This window comes from Onthophagus taurus, chromosome 7, assembly GCF_036711975.1.
Source record: "Onthophagus taurus isolate NC chromosome 7, IU_Otau_3.0, whole genome shotgun sequence".
NCBI classification, from domain to species: Eukaryota; Metazoa; Arthropoda; class Insecta; order Coleoptera; family Scarabaeidae; genus Onthophagus; species Onthophagus taurus.
In genome coordinates, this window is record NC_091972.1 from 35,679,512 (window position 1) to 35,701,643 (window position 22,132).

General features: G+C 30.5%; 1 protein-coding gene across 2 annotated transcripts in view; it reads right to left on the reverse strand.

Moving 5' to 3' along the window:
* Window positions 1-6,975: 6,975 nt before the first annotated feature.
* LOC111423929 (growth arrest-specific protein 1-like) overlaps window positions 6,976-22,132 on the reverse strand; it is a 28,390-nt gene continuing 13,233 nt past the window's right edge. Inside the window, exons 1-3 of one of the 2 annotated variants that reach the window (XM_071197258.1) lie at window positions 18,862-18,959; window positions 18,552-18,793; window positions 6,976-12,754 (exon numbers count right to left, since the gene is read on the reverse strand). In XM_071197258.1, coding sequence (XP_071053359.1) covers window positions 12,068-12,754; window positions 18,552-18,791 — 927 coding nt within the window. In that variant the 5' untranslated portion in view covers window positions 18,792-18,793; window positions 18,862-18,959 and the 3' untranslated portion in view covers window positions 6,976-12,067. Of the gene's footprint in view, window positions 12,755-18,551; window positions 18,794-18,861; window positions 18,960-22,132 lie in introns of those variants that run through there. The other variant, XM_023057328.2, reaches the window with a different exon arrangement.

Here is a 22,132-nt window from a genome sequence, read left to right on the forward strand (position 1 = left end):
TATTTTCTCCTATTGTTAAATATAAAAAACAAGCCTCGTCCGCCTTAGCTTACTGATAATTTAATGCTTATGATGTCCTTGAGGGATAAGGCAAAGGCAGATTTTAGAGTGAATCAGACTTCTGGTAAGTGGGAATATTTTAAGCTTCTTAGAAATTTGACGGCATTTACCCTTAAAGCTGAAAAACGAGCTTATTTTCGTCACATTGGGAATACCCGTAACGGAAAACTAATGTGGTCTTCACTAAAGTCGCTCCATTTGAAGAAAAAGTCCCATTGCGATATTCCGGATGACTTGAAGAAAGTTGATTACTTAAACGACTTTTTTATTACAAGCATTTCTGATATTCTAAACACCATGCCGTTTGATTCCCCGATTTTATATTTTTATTCAAATTTGTCTAATAATAGCAGGGTATTCAAATTTTGTAGTGTACAGCCCAGTTTAGTGGAGAAGCTCGTACATGATTTAAAGTCGTCTTCTGAGAGTAGTGATGGAATTAGTGCTGATATGATTAAGCTATCCCTTCCTATCATTTTACCTTACCTAACTCATATGCTAAGAGAGATGTCTAGAAATATGTGGAGTCGATCTTCGGAATCAAAACATTGGAATCATGGTGGTATATAACCCTCACAATGGAAACATAGAAGAATTTCTGGAAAGAATGGATGGCGTTTTAATTTATTTGAAACAGATTTTTCTATTTTCTATGTGTATATTTATAATTGAAGATTTTAATATAATTTCTTGGGATTAATAAGGTTTATCCTATTTTTATTGATCCTTTAAGAATTAATGGATTTTTTTATTGATGTGATGGAATTTGTAACTGTCAACATGCCCTTGGCACTTGGGTGATCACATGGCACAGAGGGCTACTTTTTTCTTGAAATCTGAAAATAAAATAGAGAAATTAAAACATAAGAAACTTAATAAGAAAACAATAAACAATTTTAAGACGAAGCTAAGTGAGTGTGATTGATCGGTGATATATAATCAGACTATGAATGCATAGTTGTGTTACACTGCTTTTCAAGATCTACTAATGAGATGCTATAATGACGCTTTTCCAGACATCACAACAAAACGACCAGTAAATCACCTTCACGTAAACTGGAACACTAAGGACTTACAAGCAGCAAAAAAACATCTGGATGCTTTGCATACCGTTATTGAAGTAACTAAGGAAAAGAACCTCATACAAACTTATAAAGAACTATGACTGTTGTATAAAGAGAAAAATCAGGAAGCTAAAAAAGAGGATTATTCTAAATACTAGTATATAAATAAAGCTGAGAATAAAATTAGTGCGACTTGGAATATAGTAAAATAGGAGACAGGCAAGACAAAGAAATGTGACCAAATTGAAAGACTGCTGAATGCAAATGAGTTAAATACTTTCTTCGGCAGTATGAACAATTTAATAGTCAATAATGATGTAACGAACTATGTGAACAAATTAACTTCTGCTAATCTCCAATGAACGACCTTTGATCACTTAGAGAGAAAAGATTTTGAAAGTATAGTTAAGAAATTAAAAATGAAAAATTCAAAAGAGGTGTATGGTATTTCTATAAAATTACTGCTGGATATTATGCCAGTGATAGAGAAACCTTTATGTTTTTTAAGAAAGAAAAGCCTGCAAGATGGCATTTTTCCATCTGAATTAAAGTGTACGAAAGTTGTGTAAAGAAAAAAAGGAACGTCAATCATTCCAGTAACTACAAACCCCAATCAATATTCTAGGCTATCTCAAAAATGTATGAAGTGGCAATATGCAATAAATTGATGCAGTATTTATGCAAAAATAATTTACTAAATAAATATCAACATGGGTATTATGCCCATATATATCATATCCGCCTGTTTAATTGATAAAGCGTATAAATCAGAGTAAACAAGTGTTGAGGGAAAGCTGACGAACCTTCCGATTTGAAGCAAGTTCTTTTTGAATGAAGTTTTCAGGGTTGCTTGTTAAAATGTATTCTCCCTGAAGCGGTTAAGTTTCTCTCTTATTGTCTAAATTCTTCATCTCTCTTTGCCAAGTTGCACTTGGAGTACAACAATTGACATATTTTTTATGAACATTTATTTTTTAAAAGTAGTTGTTAATCACTTCAAACAGTGTTAATCGTTTATCGCTGGTCTTATTGCAGTTGTGGGAGAATTTTTTAGTTTTTAATTACTCTTCTAACATCTTTTATGTGTTTTCTGCAATATAATTACAGGATCCTGTGCCAGATATTTGACAGATTTAACGATATTAGTATTATCTTGCTCATTATTAAGTTCTACATCATCCTCTACAAGAAGAGTATATAAATGTAGATAATAAGCTGTACACCGTCGCATTGGTGGTTGCCTGTTTAACAACATTGAGCAATAACCAGGCAAGTCCTGAACTTGCCTGGATATCGCTAAGTACTGCTCTTGAAAAAACCCATGTTCAAAGGATGATGACGAACAGTAGTTACCAGAAAATGATGATATTAGTATCAAGCTCAAATATCACTTACAATTAGAGCTAGAAGTTCAAGGAATACATTGCAGGAATAAATTCTTTAGAAACCCTTACAGTAATAAAATTAGATAATGCTGGACGGATATCACATTTTAGAAAAAAAAGAAGCGACATGAAAAGCTTTAGCAACGAGGTGTTGGCTAAAACATTGGGATTAAATTGCAAATACAAAATCGGATACTTCGAAAAAATTGGAGATGAAAGCTGGAAGAAGACATTCAATAATTTTTACATAATCTCGTCTAAACATTTCCAAGATTCATGTTTATGCGGTCTTATAAGAAGGACTGATATTGCCCGAGGCAGACCGTGTTCAAGAATGAGAAATAAAAAATTCTTTTAGTTTGTTTCGAAATATTAAAAAGAAAGTAATTTAAATAATTTAGAATCTTTTTTTTCATATGTTTCGAATCCTTTTGTTCTGGTCGAAATTTTCAATAAATTTCCTTCTGCACTTAATCAACATACAAACGTTTTAAAAATGTTTTGCCTGTTATCAGTTTTTTTGCTACTCATAAATATTTTTCCTAAATAGACTTACCTGGTTATTGCATTAAGGCCATCAATCGCTGTGACGTTTTATATTAGTAATAGGAATTATTGGTATTCTTTAAATTGTTCTTGTTATTTTTTTGTTAAACATTAAAAAAGTACAGTTCAGATGATTACCTTGTGCTATTAGGGAGTCAAAATTTCAAGTGATCCCAACCTATACAAGAAGGCACAAAACCAGGCGACAAAAACATTAAAGATCGCAGGGTGCATCAATTTCAATAAACAAATACATGCAACTATAGTGTAAAGTCAAAATATATAAGGCAATAGTTCGGCCAGTGCTAACCTACAGAACAGAAACAGAGAGAACAAAGCAGAAACTACGAATTATAGAGATGAAGTCCCTTAGACGGATTCTAGGACTTTCTTTACAAGACCAACAAACAAACAAGGCGATGAGAGATAGATGGTGGGACAAGGAAACGAAGTGTCAATGAAGTCAATATGTGGATAGAATGGCGAAAAACCGCAAGCTAGCAAAAACATGCAAGCTCAAACGACCCGCGGGGAAAAGGGGCACAAAAAGACCACCGAAGAGATGGAACCAATCGTCTAAATTAAGAAGAAGGAGACTTCAACGGAATTGATTGAGAAACAGAAATGGTCGATCATAAAATTAATGATGCTAATTTCTTTTTCTAAAACTAAAAAGTTTCTAAAAGGTTTCGTTCTTGGTCTCAAAAAAGCTTTGGGATACCACAAAAACCGACTAATTATATAACAAAAAAATGAAGCTGGAGAGATGACATGCGGAAAAATAAACACATATACAGTAGTGTTTCTGTAAGTCGTGGCCCATACCAAAGTTAAGAAATCTTTAAACATTTTCTTAAATATTTTCAATATGATTTGTCTTAGAAAGATTAAATTTGGCAAACAGTGCATTGTTATTATAAGAAATCGTTTAGATCACTTTTGAAAATATGCAACTACTTGATCAATGCTATACAGATGTTCAAAAAGCTTATTTCCTTAAAACTTTTTTATTATGTCGTAAATCGTTAAATTTAATTTCTGAAGGTATAAGAGAAGGATGAAAGTTATACGATATTACGTTATACGTAATAACGGTATCCCCAATCATAATAACTAACCATGAAGGACGTAACGAAACAACGGTGTTCGTTAATATCTCAGCAGAACTTATAAAATGTGGAACAACAATACTACAACTAGTGGAGACATTCCAGAAGTACCTTTATCGCTGATCATAGATGTATAGCACTGACGGACACACTGTAAAGTATATAGTAAGACCTTCGCCAACAAAATAGACCTAGATTGCAGAGATATGCAAGAAACGCACATAGTATTTGTAAACCAAAAAAGCGTATAATAGCATCTCGCAAAGCAAGTTATAGGAAGCAATCGAAAGAACGAACAGTTAAAATCAAGTTGGTACAGACAGTGTCGAATGACTTCTACATCACTAAAGGATTCAGGAAGGGGTGCTCCCTATTTATGACCTTGTACAAAATATATCTAGGGCAAGTACTGAAACAGTGGAAAAGCAAATGCAAATGTGAGCATTCCACTAAATGACAGTATATTCCACACACTATGTTTAGCCGTCGACCAAATAGTGATCGTACAGGACCAGCAAGACATAGAATGTGTAAACAGGAAGCTCATAGAAGAAAACAGTAAATTGGGTCTGGAAGTTAAAGTACAAAAGGGCCTACATGTGTGTGAAAGGACTTTGACCTAAACTAAAAAATATAGCAACTAATATATATATATAAATATTTGGGAGCATAAATAACCACCACATATAAGACAGAAGAGAATCTGAAGGATGGAAGTCAACTCTTTACAGTTAATGGTGGTCATCTTGGTCCTTTATTGTCTAACACTACTAATCACATATCTAATGTCATTAATCATATCTAGTGTTTAATGTATGCAGATGATTTAAATCTTTTCCGGACGAATCTCCTCACCTCTTTTGATTACATTTGTTCTGATCTTAATAAATATTTCTGCTTTTTACTTACTTAATCGCTCCACATTAAAATTTTTAAACTGTAATGTTATTTCCGTCTTTAGGAGAGAAAATAGAATTAACTATAATTATAGCTTCTTTGAAGAGAGGATGGGATCTGGGTTGTCTCCAAAGTTTCGGACTGTACCTTTCTTACACCTAATTTAAATTAGCCTATTAATAAATAAGAATTAGATGCTACAACCTCAGGTTTAGAGATAGTGTGATTTTGAAGATTTAAATCTGGAGTTATACCCAAACTCAGTTTTATTATTACACAATACTTTTATTTTTCGAACTATTTTGATTGATTTAGATGAAATATGTAACACAATAACTAATAATTTATGATCCACAAACGTTGGATTTTATCTCACTCAGTTTGATGGAATACATTATACGAGGCATTAACTTTAGCTTTCAGCAACCCATCAATCTAGCAGCAATTTGAAGAGTTAAACACTACATTTTTAATCTCGTTTTTTATGATTAAAATCTGGTAAATGATTGGAAAGGAATTGGAAGGATTCATTTCCCGCGGATAATTACAAGGCACGACATTTATCGTCGTAAAAAATCGATTTCGGTTTCGATTCGAAGTGGATCATTTCTCGAAAAGCTCCACCAATTTTCGTTAATATTCATTCGGTCGTCGCGAAGGGATCCGCCTCTTCCTGCGTTTTACATCTTCGGATTGCCCCCCTGTTTAATTTTCCCAGCTGCTGTCTCGAACCGAGACCGAAGTCGTAAAATTCAACTCCTTTTTTGGACTTAAAGCTTTCTATACACTGTCCTATTCAAATTCGTTGATAATTTACAGATTTTTTTGGTCACGTACTGTTAGGTAATAAAAAAGGATACTGATATACAATCGATTCTATAAAAATAAGTTGATTAAAAAATTAATCTTGAATGTTGGAGTAATTTGGTTTAATTATATCAAATGGTGAATTATATCAAAGTATGTTTATACGAGAATTTATAAAACGAAAGGCTATTATTATTGTTATGATCAGTAAACGACCTGTTGGCCTCTTCACTTTCATCTCTCTCTCTATCTTCATCTGTGGTCCTCGTACTACATCTTGAAGAGGATAGTCGCCCCTACCACCATGCCCCATCATCACAACAACAACAACAACAGGCTGTTACTCTCCGATTTCCGGGATACCCAACAGCAAACGAACAGTTTGTGAACGGGATCGGTTCGTTCTTGCAGATGATTGTGTGCCGTCCGGACGAGAGAGTGCCAGTTCGGTCCCCCGACCGTATGGGGGCGCTTTGGCCCCGGTTAGCCGGCAGGCAAAACCTTTCTGGGTGGTCCACCGTGTGGTCTACATCGTGTGGGGCCCTCGATGCCTGCTGCTGCATCACCTCTCTTCCGCCGCCCTCCTTCTCTCCTCTTTTCCTTCACCTCTTCTTCTTCTTCGGGCTCGGCAAGATTGCCCTTCACCCCGCAAACGAACCCGCAGGACCGGGTTTCGTTCAACATTTTTAGATTATTCATAGAAAAAAAAATTAATAATATTAATGTCGATAAATTATCATTATGGTGATTATAATTATTTGATTTTTTAAGTTCAATCCATTCACTATTGAATTGAAAGTTAACTTTAAGGCCTTTCTCTTTGCTCCAGAAAACGAAGCCTAGTCTCAACATACAATTATAACAATCGGAAGTGAGAGGGTTCCTCTCTTTTCAGTAAGAGACTAAACTACGTCTTCGTTTCAGCACAGCTGCGGCAGTTGTGTTGAACGTGACATTGACCAAGCAAGAACGATGATGATTCCGAATTCTAGTTCACCAGTTTACTTATTTATCGCACGTCGAGGTCGCTTGCCATCTGACTCAATAAATTCCCGCTATTTTAAATCGAATAATTGAACAGATGTGATAATTAAGAAAAAAAGCAAATAATTCGAATTGATTTTATTATGGAAAAAAAATACATTTCGTTTTTTTATGTTGGTTTTCGATTTAATTTAAATTAAATTAAAACTTTTTACAATTTGTCGATACTTATTTCGTTTTTCTACTTTATTTTTTCTCTCTATACACAATATAGATAATTAAAAACAATATAAATAATTAATACGATTACTATGTACAAAGAAAAATTAGATTAAGAATTGTACATAAATAAGAAAATAATTTGTTTGTTACATTGTTTAATTATTTCCCTATTTTTTTATATTAAGTAGTTTTTCGTGGGTCTCGTTTTAATAAATACATACTTATCAAGCTAGAGAGGGTTACAAACCCTGTATACAGCAAAGGCAATAAATTAAAGCGATATACAGCTTGTAGACACCTCTTTGGTCACGATTTTTTGTTGCGTTCTTTTTGTGTACTGAAATAGTTAGTGTAACCGGAAGAAGGTAACTAAGTAAACTTTAAATTATTTTTTCATGATCTTTTCAATTAATAACACAAGTTTACAAATATATGACATGAGAAAGAAATTTTTGAATTATTTATATTAAGAATATTGAGAATCGATATTTTGTAATTATTGGATAAATTTAAAAAATTATATCTTAAGAACAATTTGAGATATAATGATGAAATACATAACATTTTACAGCAAATTTAACGTGCCATAAATAAATTCTCAATTGGCGTAAACATCGATGTTGTGATTTTTTCAAACTCAACTCTGTTTTTGATTGTTTAAGTTTTGAAGATTTGAAATTTATCACATCATATCTTAAGAACGAATTGACATAAAACGATGAGATAATCAACATTTTGAATATATATATTGATTCATGATATGATTATTTAAACCCAACATGCAGAGTTTCATTTGATTGTAACAATCAGAAGAATAAAAATTTAAAACGTTGTATCTCAAGAACGATTTGAGATATAATGCTGAAATACATAACATTTTAAAGCAAATTTAATGAAGATTTAATATGCCATAAATAAATTCTCAATTGGCATAAACATTGATGTTGTGATTTCTTCAACTCAACTTTGTTTTTGATTAAGTTTTGATGATTTGAAATTCAAAACATCATATCTTAAGAACGAATTGACATAGAACGATGAGATAATCAACATTTTGAAGTAAATTTAATGAAGATTAAATGTGTCATAAATAATTTCTTATTTTCCATAAACATTCATGATATGATTATTTAAACCCAACATGCAGAGTTTCATTTAATTCTAACAGTCGAAGAATAAACATTTAAAATGTTGTATCTCAAGAACGATTTGAGATATAATGTTGTAGATTTTACATGCAATAAATAAATCCTCAATTGGCATAAATATCAATGTTATGATTTTTTAAACCTAACTGTCTATGTTTAATTATTCAAAATTTGAAGAATCTAAATTTAAAAAATCGTATCTCAAGAACGAAATAAGATATAATGATGAGATAACCAACATTTTGAAGTAAATATAATGAAGATTTAATGTGCCATAAATAAATCTTCAATTGGTATGAACATCGACGTTATGATTTTTTGAACAAAACTCTGTATGTTCGATTGTTCAAGATTTGAAAAATTGAAGTTTAAGACATCGTATCTCACGAACAAATTGAGATAAAATGATGAGATAGCAAACATCTTGAAGTAAATTTAATGAAGATTTAATCTATCAAAAATAATTTCTTATTTTGCATAAACATGGATGTTATGATTTTTTATTCAAGAGATGAAGAATCGAAATTAAAAAAATCGTATGTCAAGAACAAATTAAGATATAATAATGAGATAACCAACATTTTGAAGGAAATATAATGACGATTTAATGTGCCATAAATAAATCTTGAATTGGTATGAACATCGACGTTATGATTTTTTGAACCCAACTCTGTATGTTCGATTGTTCAACTTTTGAAAAATCGAAGTTTAAAACATCGTATCTCACGAACAAATTGAGATAAAATGATGAGATAGCAAACATCTTGAAGTAAATTTAATGAAGATTTAATCTATCAAAAATAATTTCTTATTTTGCATAAACATGGATGTTATGATTTTTATTCAAGATATGAAGAATCGAAATTAAAAAAGTCGTATCTCAAGAACAAATTATGATATAATGATGAGATAACCAATTTGAAGTAAATGTAATGAAGATTTAATGTGCCATAAATAAATCTTCAATTGGTACAAACATCGATGTCATGATTTTTTGAAATCAACACTGCATGTTCGATTGTTCAAGATTTGAAGAATTGAAGTTAAAGACATCGTATCTCACGAACAAATTGAGATAAAATGATGAGATAGCAAACATCTTGAAGTAAATTTAATGAAGATTTAATCTATCAAAAATAATTTCTTATTTTGCATAAACATGGATGTTATGATTTTTTATCCAAGAGATGAAGAATCGAAATTAAAAAAATCGTATGTCAAGAACAAATTAAGATATAATAATGAGATAACCAACATTTTGAAGGAAATATAATGACGATTTAATGTGCCATAAATAAATCTTGAATTGGTATGAACATCGACGTTATGATTTTTTGAACCCAACTCTGTATGTTCGATTGTTCAACATTTGAAAAATCGAAGTTTAAAACATCGTATCTCACGAACAAATTGAGATAAAATGATGAGATAGCAAACATCTTGAAGTAAATTTAATGAAGATTTAATCTATCAAAAATAATTTCTTATTTTGCATAAACATGGATGTTATGATTTTTATTCAAGATATGAAGAATCGAAATTAAAAAAGTCGTATCTCAAGAACAAATTATGATATAATGATGAGATAACCAACAATTTGAAGTAAATGTAATGAAGATTTAATGTGCCATAAATAAATCTTCAATTGGTACAAACATCGATGTTATGATTTTTTGAAATCAACACTGCATGTTCGATTGTTCAAGATTTGAAGAATTGAAGTTTAAGACATCGTATCTCACGAACAAATTGAGATAAAATGATGAGATAGCAAACATTTTGAAGTAAATTTAATGAAGATTTAATCTATCAAAAATAATTTCTTATTTTGCATAAACATGGATGTTATGATTTTTTATTTAAGATATGAAGAATCGAAATTAAAAAGTCGTATCTCAAGAACAAATTATGATATAATGATGAGATAACCAACATTTTGAAGTAAATGTAATAAAGATTGAATGTGCCATAAATAAATTTTCAATTGGTATAAATATCGACGTTACGATTTTTTTGAACCCAACTCTTCATGTTCAATTGTTCAAGATTTGAAGAATTGAAGTTTAACACATCGTATCTGACGAACAAATTGAGATGAAATGATGAGATAACAAACATCTTGAAGTAAATTTAATGAAGATTTAATCTATCAAAAATAATTTCTTATTTTGCGTAAACATGGATGTTATGATTTTTTATTCAAGATATGAAGAATCGAAATTAAAAAAATCGTATCTCAAGAACAAATTATGATATAATGATGAGATAACTAACATTTTGAAGTAAATGTAATGAAGATTGAATGTGCCATAAATAAATCTTCAATTGGTACAAACATCGATGTTATGATTTTTTGAAATCAACACTGCATGTTCGATTGTTCAAGATTTGAAGAATTGAAGTTTAAGACATCGTATCTCACGAACAAATTGAGATAAAATGATGAGATAGCAAACATTTTGAAGTAAATTTAATGAAGATTTAATCTATCAAAAATAATTTCTTATTTTGCATAAACATGGATGTTATGATTTTTTATTCAAGATATGAAGAATCGAAATTAAAAAGTCGTATCTCAAGAACAAATTATGATATAATGATGAGATAACCAACATTTTGAAGTAAATGTAATAAAGATTGAATGTGCATAAATAAATCTTCAATTGGTATAAACATCGACGTTATGATTTTTTGAATTCAACTCTGTATGTTTGATTGTTCAACATTTGAAAAATCGAAGTTTAAGACATTGTATCTCACGAACAAATTGAGATAAAATAATGAGATAGCAAACACCTTCAAGTAAATTTAATGAAGATTTAATCTATCAAAAATAATTTCTTACTTTGCATAAAGATCGATGTTATGGTTCTTTTACTCAACATTCAGTATTGAAATTGATTGTTACAGATCTGAAAAATAAAAATTTAAAACAATGTACCTCAAGAACGAATTGAGATATAATGATGAAATAACGAACATTTTGAAGAAAATTTAATGAAGATTTAATATATCATAAATAATTTCTTATTTTCTATAAACATGCAGTGTTAACACTGCATGTTAAATTGTCCAAATTTTGAAAAATGTAAATTTAAAATTGCATATCTGAAGAACGATTTGAGATATTATGATGAAATAAAAAATATTTTAAAGCAAATTTAATTAAGATTAAATGTGCCGTAAATAATTTCTTAATTTCCATAAACATCCATGTTATGATTGTTTAAATCCAACTCTCCATGCTTGGTTGCCCAAAATTCAAATATAATGGTAAAAATTTTGAATAAATTTAATAAAAAATTACATAAATATCGATTTTGAAATTCATAAAACTTTTTTAAGACAAATTAAATTCTAAGCAGATAACGAAAACCTATTAAATCGTGCCTAAAACCATGTAAACTTGTGTAATCATCGTGGTAAACATTAGGAACTATTTAAATATTCAGCTGTCTACCCGTCGACTTTGGTAATAAAAAAATTAGTTAATAGTTTAAATTTTTTCTTAAAAATGTGTTTGAAGATTTTAAATTAAAAATATTTCGTTAAAAACAAACAAACAGGAACTTTATAATTTATTTAAGAATACTGTTTAAGAAAAATAAATATTATTAATTTCTTAATTTAAAACCTTCAATTTTTTTTTAAATTATCTCTCATTAATTTTTATTAACAAATTTGAACTATAGGTTACTTTTTTTTTAAATCCTCTTCAGTTTCTTCTTAATTTTCTTCATCTTCACCTTTTTAAATTATTAAAAACATGAAGCGAATACTGATTGCAAAAAAATAATGAGGTAGCTTCCGATAAAAATGCTCTAAACTATCGGAAAACATCGAAATCACGAAGCACACCACACAATCACTGAAAATAATGTTACCAACACGTAACTCATGCGTAACGTCGTCGCGTAATTTCCTGTTCGGAAAGTTTTTATATCGTTCGTGAACACATCACCTCTCACCACAGGTTCAGTCACGTGTACTGCAACCTCTTTGTTATTATTATTATTACTCGTTACATTTCCGTGCATATGATGTATTTTATTATGGACCCTATGATCACCGTTATGATCACTCTTATGACCACCTCGCGACCCTTTGTTATCATCGTGATGTTTTGAATGATGGTGCTGTTCCTTCCGTTTTTCCTCTTTATTTCCGTTATTTCCTTTGGGTTTATTTGGTTTACGTATACAAAGTTTTTCGCGGTTGTGTTGCGCTCTTAAACATTCCATGATGTTGGGACCGTCGCAAACGCAATTTTTCAGTTTTTGCGCTTTTATTTGACGCTGTAAGATGTAAAGGGAATTTTTACAACGTTTTGTACACTTTCGTCCGGTGAACATTGATTTACAATAGTTTTCGTAATAATCGAATGCTGCTGAACATGCCGGATCTGCTTGGCAGATCATTCGAGCCACGTCGCAAGTTACTATTGTGTCGTCATGGTGGGCGATCATTACTTGTTGTCGACAGACTTCAACTCGTTGTTTTGTATCTTCACAGTACTCGTCGTTACAATCACACTAAAAAAGAAAGAAAAATTGTTTGTTAGTTATGGAGAAAATGACTGTAGAACAAACTAAGATTATATCTTGGGTATGTGGGAAAGAATATTAATTAGGAAATTTAATTAAATTTAATTAGTCACTACAAGATCTCAAATTGGTGGAATAACGTTAAAACGGGAAGAAATTCTATGAAGATGTAATGATGAATCTTTCCCATAAGTATTAATTTATTGATCAATTCAGCTCATTAATTGCTTTAAAATTGTCCATTTTAAACTGTTTGCCATTGGAACATTTGTGACTTGCTATTTTTAAGAAATTTTTTTTCTCCACAACGGTTTGGAATTAAACAATAAAACTTTTTGACGTTATTGCATTATATTTAAAGTTATCTTGGACAAAATTTTAAGTTTCCTTGGTGAAGGGTTTTAGTTATAAAAATATTTAATAATCACTGACTTCAATTTGATGGTTTTTGAAAATAAGGTTAAAGCAGAAATCTTTTTTCTCGATAACGGTTTAGAATTCAGAAGTAAAACTTTTTGCCATTATAGCAGAATGTTTTCTGTTATGTTACATAAAATTATATGTTTCCAGGTTGAGCAGTTTTTTCACAAAAAAATTAATAAATCGCCACTTTAAATTTGGTATTTTTTGACTCTTTGACTGTTATCTCCAAAACGATTTGGAATCCAGAAATGAAACTATTTGCCATTACAGCAAAACGTTTGAGGTTGGCTTTCAAAAAATTTTATACTACCTGAAGGAACAGTTTCTTTTAAAAAAATTTTGAAAAATCAATTATTTTAATTTGATGGTTTTCGAAAATATGATTAAAGAAGGCATTCTTTTCTTCGAAATCGATTAGAATTGAAACATACAATCACTTTGAAGCTAAAAGAAATTGTTTGAGGTTAGGTCATACCAATTTTTAAGGTTCAAAGTTGAACAGTTTCTTTACAAAAATATTTATATGTATTTTTTCTCCAAAATGGTTTCGAATAAAGAAATGGAACGGCGTTATTTATTGACTTGACAATTTGATTTTAGATGTACTGAATGATCAATTTTGTAAGTAATAGTAATTTATAAGTTCTATTGATATTAAATCAAATTGAAATCTACTTGTAGGTCCGCTCAGAGATCATTGATGTCGGTAATTCTCGGATTTCGAGAGAAAATCAGACTTCTATGGAATATTCTGAAACGTTCAATGTAAAACAAAAGGTGCAATCAATGCAACATTATGATATGAAGATATTTCTGCTTTGATTTATGCTGTTTCGACTCCCAGCCGACTCTCATGTAGTCCACGCAGTTTTGGCGGTATTGCTGTTAGAAGATATACCAAATTTCTATCGCTAAAGTTATTGTGTTAGTTATCATACTAGAAATCGCTAACGACCGATCAGCAATAAGTATACATCATTCTCTTCTCACAACGTAACACTCCGTTTGGATACATCAACTAGTAGCTCGAATCCTACAAATAGAGGAATAAATACAATGAATGAAAATGACAATGAATACTGATCGGGGAAATACCTCTTTACATCACCAAGGTATTTTTACAGTTGTCAAGTAGAGCCAACACTGCATTTACTCACTGCAACTTCTGAAGAGCTTTGACTATCTGAGAAGAGCTTTATTGAAATGTTGTCTAAACAAAAGTAGAATCGTGGTCACACAATTAATGTGTTCGTCACCGATTACTTTGCATTTAAGTTGATCGACTCCCGATCTTTACCTGCACTTGCTTGAATTTCTTAACAATAACATTTACAAACTCGGCACTAATAATTTTGCGTCAACACACCCCCAGTCTAAGCCAGTTCTGAGTTGATAGTTGTATGTCGGTCAAAGGGCAAAGTGCAACGATGAAGTTCAACCGAAGACTAGGCTAGGAGACTAACCTAGAATGATATAAGTCAAAAACCGTTTCACCTCGTCTGGACTCTTTATCTCAATTCAAAGGAAAGAAAACGAACTTGAAAAAAAAATCAGACTTTTGGTTTGCATGTCCAGGAAAGTTTTCTAAATATCTGCTACGGATTGTGCATTACACATCATATTGTATTGTATTTTGAGTTCACTAAAACGCGAAATATTTTGTTTTGGAATGTTTATATTATAATTCATGATAGAGTCTGGTGTGGTATTGCTCTGTACAATACAAGCATAGGTGATTATATGTATGATCAAGGATTTCCATAGTCAAAGGATACATTTTTGCTAGCTTTGTGTTTGGCATTCCTGTGTATGTGAAAGTTGTTTATTATAATGCAAGGTAAAGTAGAAAAAAAAAATAGTTTTGCATTTCTTTATGTTTATTGAAATTGTCTACTTTCTTAACAATTTATCACTTAGATTTTCCGATTTCTGTAATACCTCAATTGTTTCAAGTAAAATTTGTTTTGTGCTATGATTAACCTATCATAACACTTATCTCTCTACATGGCTAGTTCAGTGATTGCGTTGAAAGTGGATAGTATCCAAATGATTAAGAAACAATGTGGAATGGAGTGGATGCAACCTATTTTTAGTTTTACGAATAAAACATATTTTAACCAACAATATTTGTTATTATATGACTGCGTAAGTTAATTTTTTATATCGCTATATTTCCTTTAAAAAATTAGTCAATTTATCTTATACCATTGGGGCAGTTACACTTTTTTTTATTGGCTTATTCGATAGTTTAGCAAAATTGAACACTTTTATAATTTTTAATTTTTCAAACTGGGCTTTAGTTTTTCCAAAAAAAATTATGAAAATTTGAAAAAACTTTAGAGACGTCATCGTCGTTTCGCACGCGGTTGGTTGCAATAAAAATCAATGAAAGGTGCATGAGCGAGATGCCACGAGAATCTTATGCGTTAGAAGAAGAGATCCGAAGGATGCACGTTTGTGTCTTCTTGATCTTACACGAAAACATTGTAAACGTCACCAAAGCTTTAATAGAGGGGATTTTTTTGAAAGATGGTCTTTCTATTCGATTAATTCTAACAGCCACATTTTGAACAATTCCACTCCAGTTGTTATAATTTCTTATCTCACCATAAATTATACAATTCTTACAATAAATAATCGAAAGATGTACCGGATGCGTGTTTAAACATTAAAATTAGAACTGAATACAGCTATGAATCTACTTCTTATCATAATTAGCAAAAATGGCCTCGATTAATGCTAAAAACAGATGGTTATTGGAACTTTGTTCTATATTAGACGAATCAGAAATTTCTCAACGATACTTTTCAAAATTAGTATCGATGGCGATAAATGTATTGATCTTGTTAAAGTTTGGTGATAAAATCATAAAAAATTTTGTTTTGGAGTTAAAAAGTCATTAAAGTATTTTGAAGTTCTTTAAGTGACGCAAAATCTCTTTAATGTTCCCGTTATCACCGTAAAAGTTCATTTTATAGCGTGTTTTTAGTTAACTAATCAGATATCGCCAATTAAATTAACTATTTGTTTTCTGCATCGATTACTATTAACATTTGTTTGTGTCTTTTTGTATGATTTGACAATATGAGAATTTGGACCATTCTCCATAAAAATAGAAAGTAACCAATGTTTTTTTCTAAAAGACATTTTGTGTGCTATGAATTCATCATTAGATATTCGGTGTAATATTTTTTGTTATAAATGTGTGGATGCAAAGAATATTCCAAGTAATCAACAAATATTGTTATCCTCATCAGAAATGGTTTATGTTCCATTTACATCTAGCGTTGGAATTATTTTATGTTTCTGTAATATTTTTGTTGTGGTTTGAATGTGTTTTGAAGAAATATAAAAGTTTTTTTGTAAAACTTCATATAATTACTTCTTTCATATTTGAATTGAGCAAGCGGATTGATGTATCTCTGAATAATTAGCAAGATAAAATTTCTAGATAGCTGCAGTAGTTAATACAACATCAACATTGAGTTGGTTAACAGTTGTTTGCCCTTTCCACGTGGCAACGGAGGAAAGGGAAAACAACTTTTGGCAGGATGAGGCCGAAAGGTGGTCTAGACTGCAGGGAGAAAGTCGAAACGTTGGACCACATGTTGATGGGATGTAGCGAGTTAAGGAAGAAGGCGATGGACAGGAGGCAGATTTTGAGAGATGTGGCTTATTAATTAATTAATTAAGTTGGTTAACTGATGCAGCAGCGTTTCGGCCTTGGCTTAATCAAGCATGGTACTCTTTGTTCAAAGTTAATACATATAGCAGCGCTTTATCAATATATGATGATGGGTTAATTGTGAATGAAGAATATATGATTTCGCATGATTAAGACGAGGTCGTTTATGGTCGAAGTGCTGTAAGGTCTCTTTCTGCTAATTTTATATCAAGGCAGCGGCTCTGCTTAACTGGCAACGAAGAATGTATGATTTCACCTTATTACCTGGAGTCACTGGAATTGATACCATATCGGTAGAATATTAGACAATCTATATTGCAGCACCTCGTCCGCATGCGACCTCGAGCTTAACTTTGTACAAAGACAGTATGATGATTGATTAAACCGAGGTGTTGCAGTTAATATAATAACAACTCTAAGTAGAATAACTGAGCCGCGACATCGGCATGTGGTAGATGCGCAGTTTTGTGATGCACTCCCAGCATAATTAATGTTGGAGAATGTATGATTTTTCCTTGTTAACCCAAGACACTGCAATTGTAGTAAGTTTTGTAATACATTTCACCAAAATACAATTTTATGGAATTTAATCCTAATAGTTTTTGTAGCGAAAGTTGCATGAAGAGTATTTCAAATGTGCACCATTAAATTAATTTTGAAGTCTCTTCAACTTTTAATTCGCCGATTAATTAGGAGATATGCATATCCCAAAAAATATTTGATTAACTGATACTGGTAATATTGTATATGATCGTTAGGTTACTTGGAAAATAAGTGTGCATTAGAAGATCGTATCCGCTTCAGTGAGCGTTTAATCAGTGTCTGGACTTAAAGATTCAAAATTCTTACGGTTCTTTTGGCCTTTTGACCAAGTCTTTCTCCGTTATGATTTTTTGCCTTCGGTCTCCTCACACATTTATTTTAATGAAACTATTTTAATTTCGTCATAATCTTCAAGAGTGCTAGGTTTAGATGTAGTATTTGTAAACCGCTTAGTTCAATAAAAAAATAATTGAGAATGAAAAAAAGTGAAAATAGATCATGAATGATAATATGTATAAGCCATATCTAGATTATAAGATGATAATGGAAAAAATACAGTCTCGTAAACTGTATCCGTTACTTTTCTTAGGCCCTCTGATAAATGGCGCCTAGATATTCTTTAAACCCAGTAATAAAAGCGCCACTGCATCTCAATACAACAATTAATTTCTACATTTAAATATTTATTTTTAAAGTAATTATTTCTTATTAATTGAAATCTGCAAATATTATTTCTTTAAAATAGTATCGTGGCAGTGTAGAGTTCACAAATCATTTTGGAACTGTCCCATTTATTCCTTCATCATTCATTCTGTCTAAATAAACTGCCATCTAAATTTATGCGTAATTACCGTGCTTACTATTTTTAAACCAAAATACGAAGCCAAAATTTGCCAAAAAAACCTTCAAAAATGACACAAAAAAATCGTGCTCTTAATATTACACAACGCCGTCTTTTATCTGGTTCGGTGCTTATCTGAACGGTGACCTACGCATTTTATTTATAGTTTTTGATGAATCGACTCACGTAGATACCAAGGAAACTCCATACGTCTGCATTATTTTTATATCTTTATTATTATTAATCAAATGAAATAATCTTAATACGTTAAAGTAGAAATAATAAAAACTTACTGTCATTAGTGCTTTTCCTTCTTCAGTTGACGTTAAAGCTATTAGTGCATTCTTGCAGACATCCGGACATCTCGAGATCACCATTCCTCTTAAAACAGCAGAACATCCCGACATGTAAGTGTGTAGTGCATTTCCGCATCCTTCACGTTGAGCGCATCGAAATCTTGCTTCTTCGCACGGTGTGGTCGTCATCGACGCGACACTTCTCAGTGTCATGGTCAGTAGCATTATCCACCACATAACTAAAAAATGATAAAAAAAAATTTAAAAACATCAATTAAAAAATAATAAAAATAAATTAATTACTAACTAAATCAATTTTGAAGTTAATAATGGATGTCTTTTTAAAGAATATGTTCGGTGGACTCAGAGGTTCACATAACCACCACAGCTGATTCAAAATTCGCAACTGAACCAAAGTCGGAGTGCTTACTTTGGACCTCGAAAAATAATATGAACGTATACGTGACTGGAAGCATGCAATCATTTACCCAGTACACTTACCAGCTTTATGCATTAATAAATTATATACATACAAGTGGTACTATCGCAAAGTTAGCAATTCGCGAGGTCACGTTATGTTAGACAATTAAACCATTTGACCGTTAGACAATTAAAAATAAAGAAAAACTTTCTCTTGAACAAATTTAGTGGGTTAAGCAAAGTTGCCAAATTATATTAACGACAGAGTTACGTATTAAATTTAAATTCCTAGATAAAATTTAATCTCAAAAATAATATTAAGAAAATCAAATAAGAATTAAAACACAAATAGTACTTATTAACTTATTTACTTTTCAAATTGTCAAACACACTGGAACGTTGTTAACTAAACTTGTTAACTGAAAGATAAGCGAATACGCAAAGATATTTTTTCAAAAATTAAAATTGTTCACAGACACTTTTTATTTATTATCTTTATTTATTATTATTGTTGCAATTACGTTAACGCTATAATTAACTCCTCATAACAATCTTCACTGATGGCATTTTGTTCTCGTCATAAACAAACCGACTGCTGGTCTGAGTCTTTATCCCACAATGATTCTTATTGTACTTTTGAAAATACTATAATTTATCTCTACTATTTAGATAAGCAGACGTTTGCAGTGGTTGGCTTTAAAAACTCCTATCTAAAACATCCATTAGTTTTGGAGTTTATTTTGAACTGGATGGGATTTTATCAATAAGAGTTTTTAAATGAGTTACTTAAACCAGTTTGTGTGCGCAATCGTTTTGGTATTTAAAGTGTTCTTAGAATTTTTATTTTGTTTTAATATGGTTTAAGATTTTAAGTTACGAGGGAAATGTTTTTGAGGGGTTCAAGAGAACTACTTAAAGTTGTTGAACTTGATTGTTCCACTTGTAATCTTTTAACAACTGTATTTATAGAAATATTGAAACGTATTATATGTGAAATTCTAAAAACATCATAAATAATTAAAGTGGGTTTTAATAGCAACATTTATCAATGTTGAGAGAAAGATAATATATATAAAAAATGTTCATAATGAACCAAAAAACTTTATCTATAATCAGTTCAAGTAATGCAAGGATTTTCTAAGAACAAAACGTTAATTGCAAAAATAATAATTGCTCAAAAACTAAAAGGGAAAGAGAAAGATATTATGCATAAAAATTGTTCATAATGGTGCATAATAACTTTTTCCATAATCAGTTTTTGTCATGTTATTCACATTAGTTAGAAAAACAGTAGTAGTTAATTGCAAAAATATTTATATTGAAGGTTTTCAATACAACTATAAATCATTACTCAAAAACTAAATGCAGAAAGATGTTATTCATCAAAATTGTTTGTAACAATCCAAGAAAGCTTTATCCATAATCATTTTAAGTGTCATCATCATGTTATTAGATTTTTAGGAATAAAACGTTAATTGTCAAAATATTAAAATAGAAGATTTTCAGTATAAATATTAATCATTGCTCAAGAACCAAAAGGGATGAAGAATGATGATATGCATAAAAATTGTACTTTATTATTCAAAAAAGCCTTATCTATAATCACTTTAAGTTATACTACAAAATTCTTTTTAGGGACAAAACTTTAATTGCGAAAATATTAAAATGTAAGGTTTCCAACATAAACATTAATCATGGCTCAAAAATTAAATGGGATGGAGAAAGATGTTGTGTATAAAAATTTTTCATAATGATCCAAAAAAACTTTATTTATAATCAACTTCAATCATGCTATTCAGATTACTTAGAAATAAAACGTTAATTGCCAAAATGTTAATATTGAAGGTTTTCAATACAACTATAAATCAACACACAAAAACTAAAAGGGATGGAGAAAGATGTAGTGCATAAATTGTTCATAATGATCCAAATAAACTTTATTCATAAACAGTTTAAGTCATCCTATAAAGATTTTCTAGAAACTAAAAGTTAATAGTAAAAATATTAAATGGAGGATTTTCAATGTAAAAATCAATCTTTGCTAAAAAACTAAAAAGGGATGGAAAAAGATATTATGGATAAAATTGTCCATAGTAAACCAAACAACGATAAGCCATAACCAATTCAAAGACAGCTATACCGATTATCTAATAGTAAAGAGAAAGTCGTCAAAATATTAAAATGGAAGATTTTCACTAAAAATTCCAACATCACTCAAAAAGTAAAACAGATAAAACAAAACGTTATGGATGAAAATTGCTTATAATAGGTTAATAAAACCTCATCCATAATCAGTTCCAGATAAGTTGTACAGATTGTCTAGGAACAAGGCGAAAATCAACAAAATTTCGAAATGGAGGGTTTTCATTAAATTTATTAATCGTTATTCAAATACTAATACCAATGGAGAAAAACATTTTGAATGAAAATTGTTTATAATAAACCAAACAAAGATAATCCATAATTAGTCCAAGATTAGCTGTAACGATCTGCTAAATATAAAGAGAAAATCATCAAAATAGAAGATTTTCATCAGAATGATCCATAACCACTCAAATAAACCAGATACAGAAAAACGTTATGCTTGAAAATTGCTTATAATAAATCAATAAAAGCTCATCCATAATCAGTTCCAAATAAGTTACAAAGATTGTCTAAGAACAAGGCGGAAATCAACAAATTATCAAAATGGGCAGTTTTCTTTCGAGAAATCCATCGTTGCTCAAGAATTAAAACCGATGGAAGAAACTGTTTTGTATGAAAGTTGTCCATAATCAACCAAACAAAGATAATCCATTTTTACTTCGAAATTGGCTGTTATGATTTTCTAAAAACAGAACAAAAAACGTAAAAATATCAAAATGGAAGATTTTCATTACAGTAATTCATCATCACTCAAAAAGTATACTAGTAGAGAGAGAAAAACGTTAAGCATGAAAATTGCTTACAATGAACCAATAAAACCTCATAAATAATCAGTTCCAAATAGGTTATGGAGATTGTCTAGGAACAAGGCGAAAATCAACAAAATATCTAAATGGATGGTTTTCTGTAAATTAATAAATCATTATTCAAAAACTAAAATCGATGGAGAAAAAGGTTTTGTACGGAAATTGTTCATAATAAACCCATAAATCCTTATGTACAATCTATTCAAG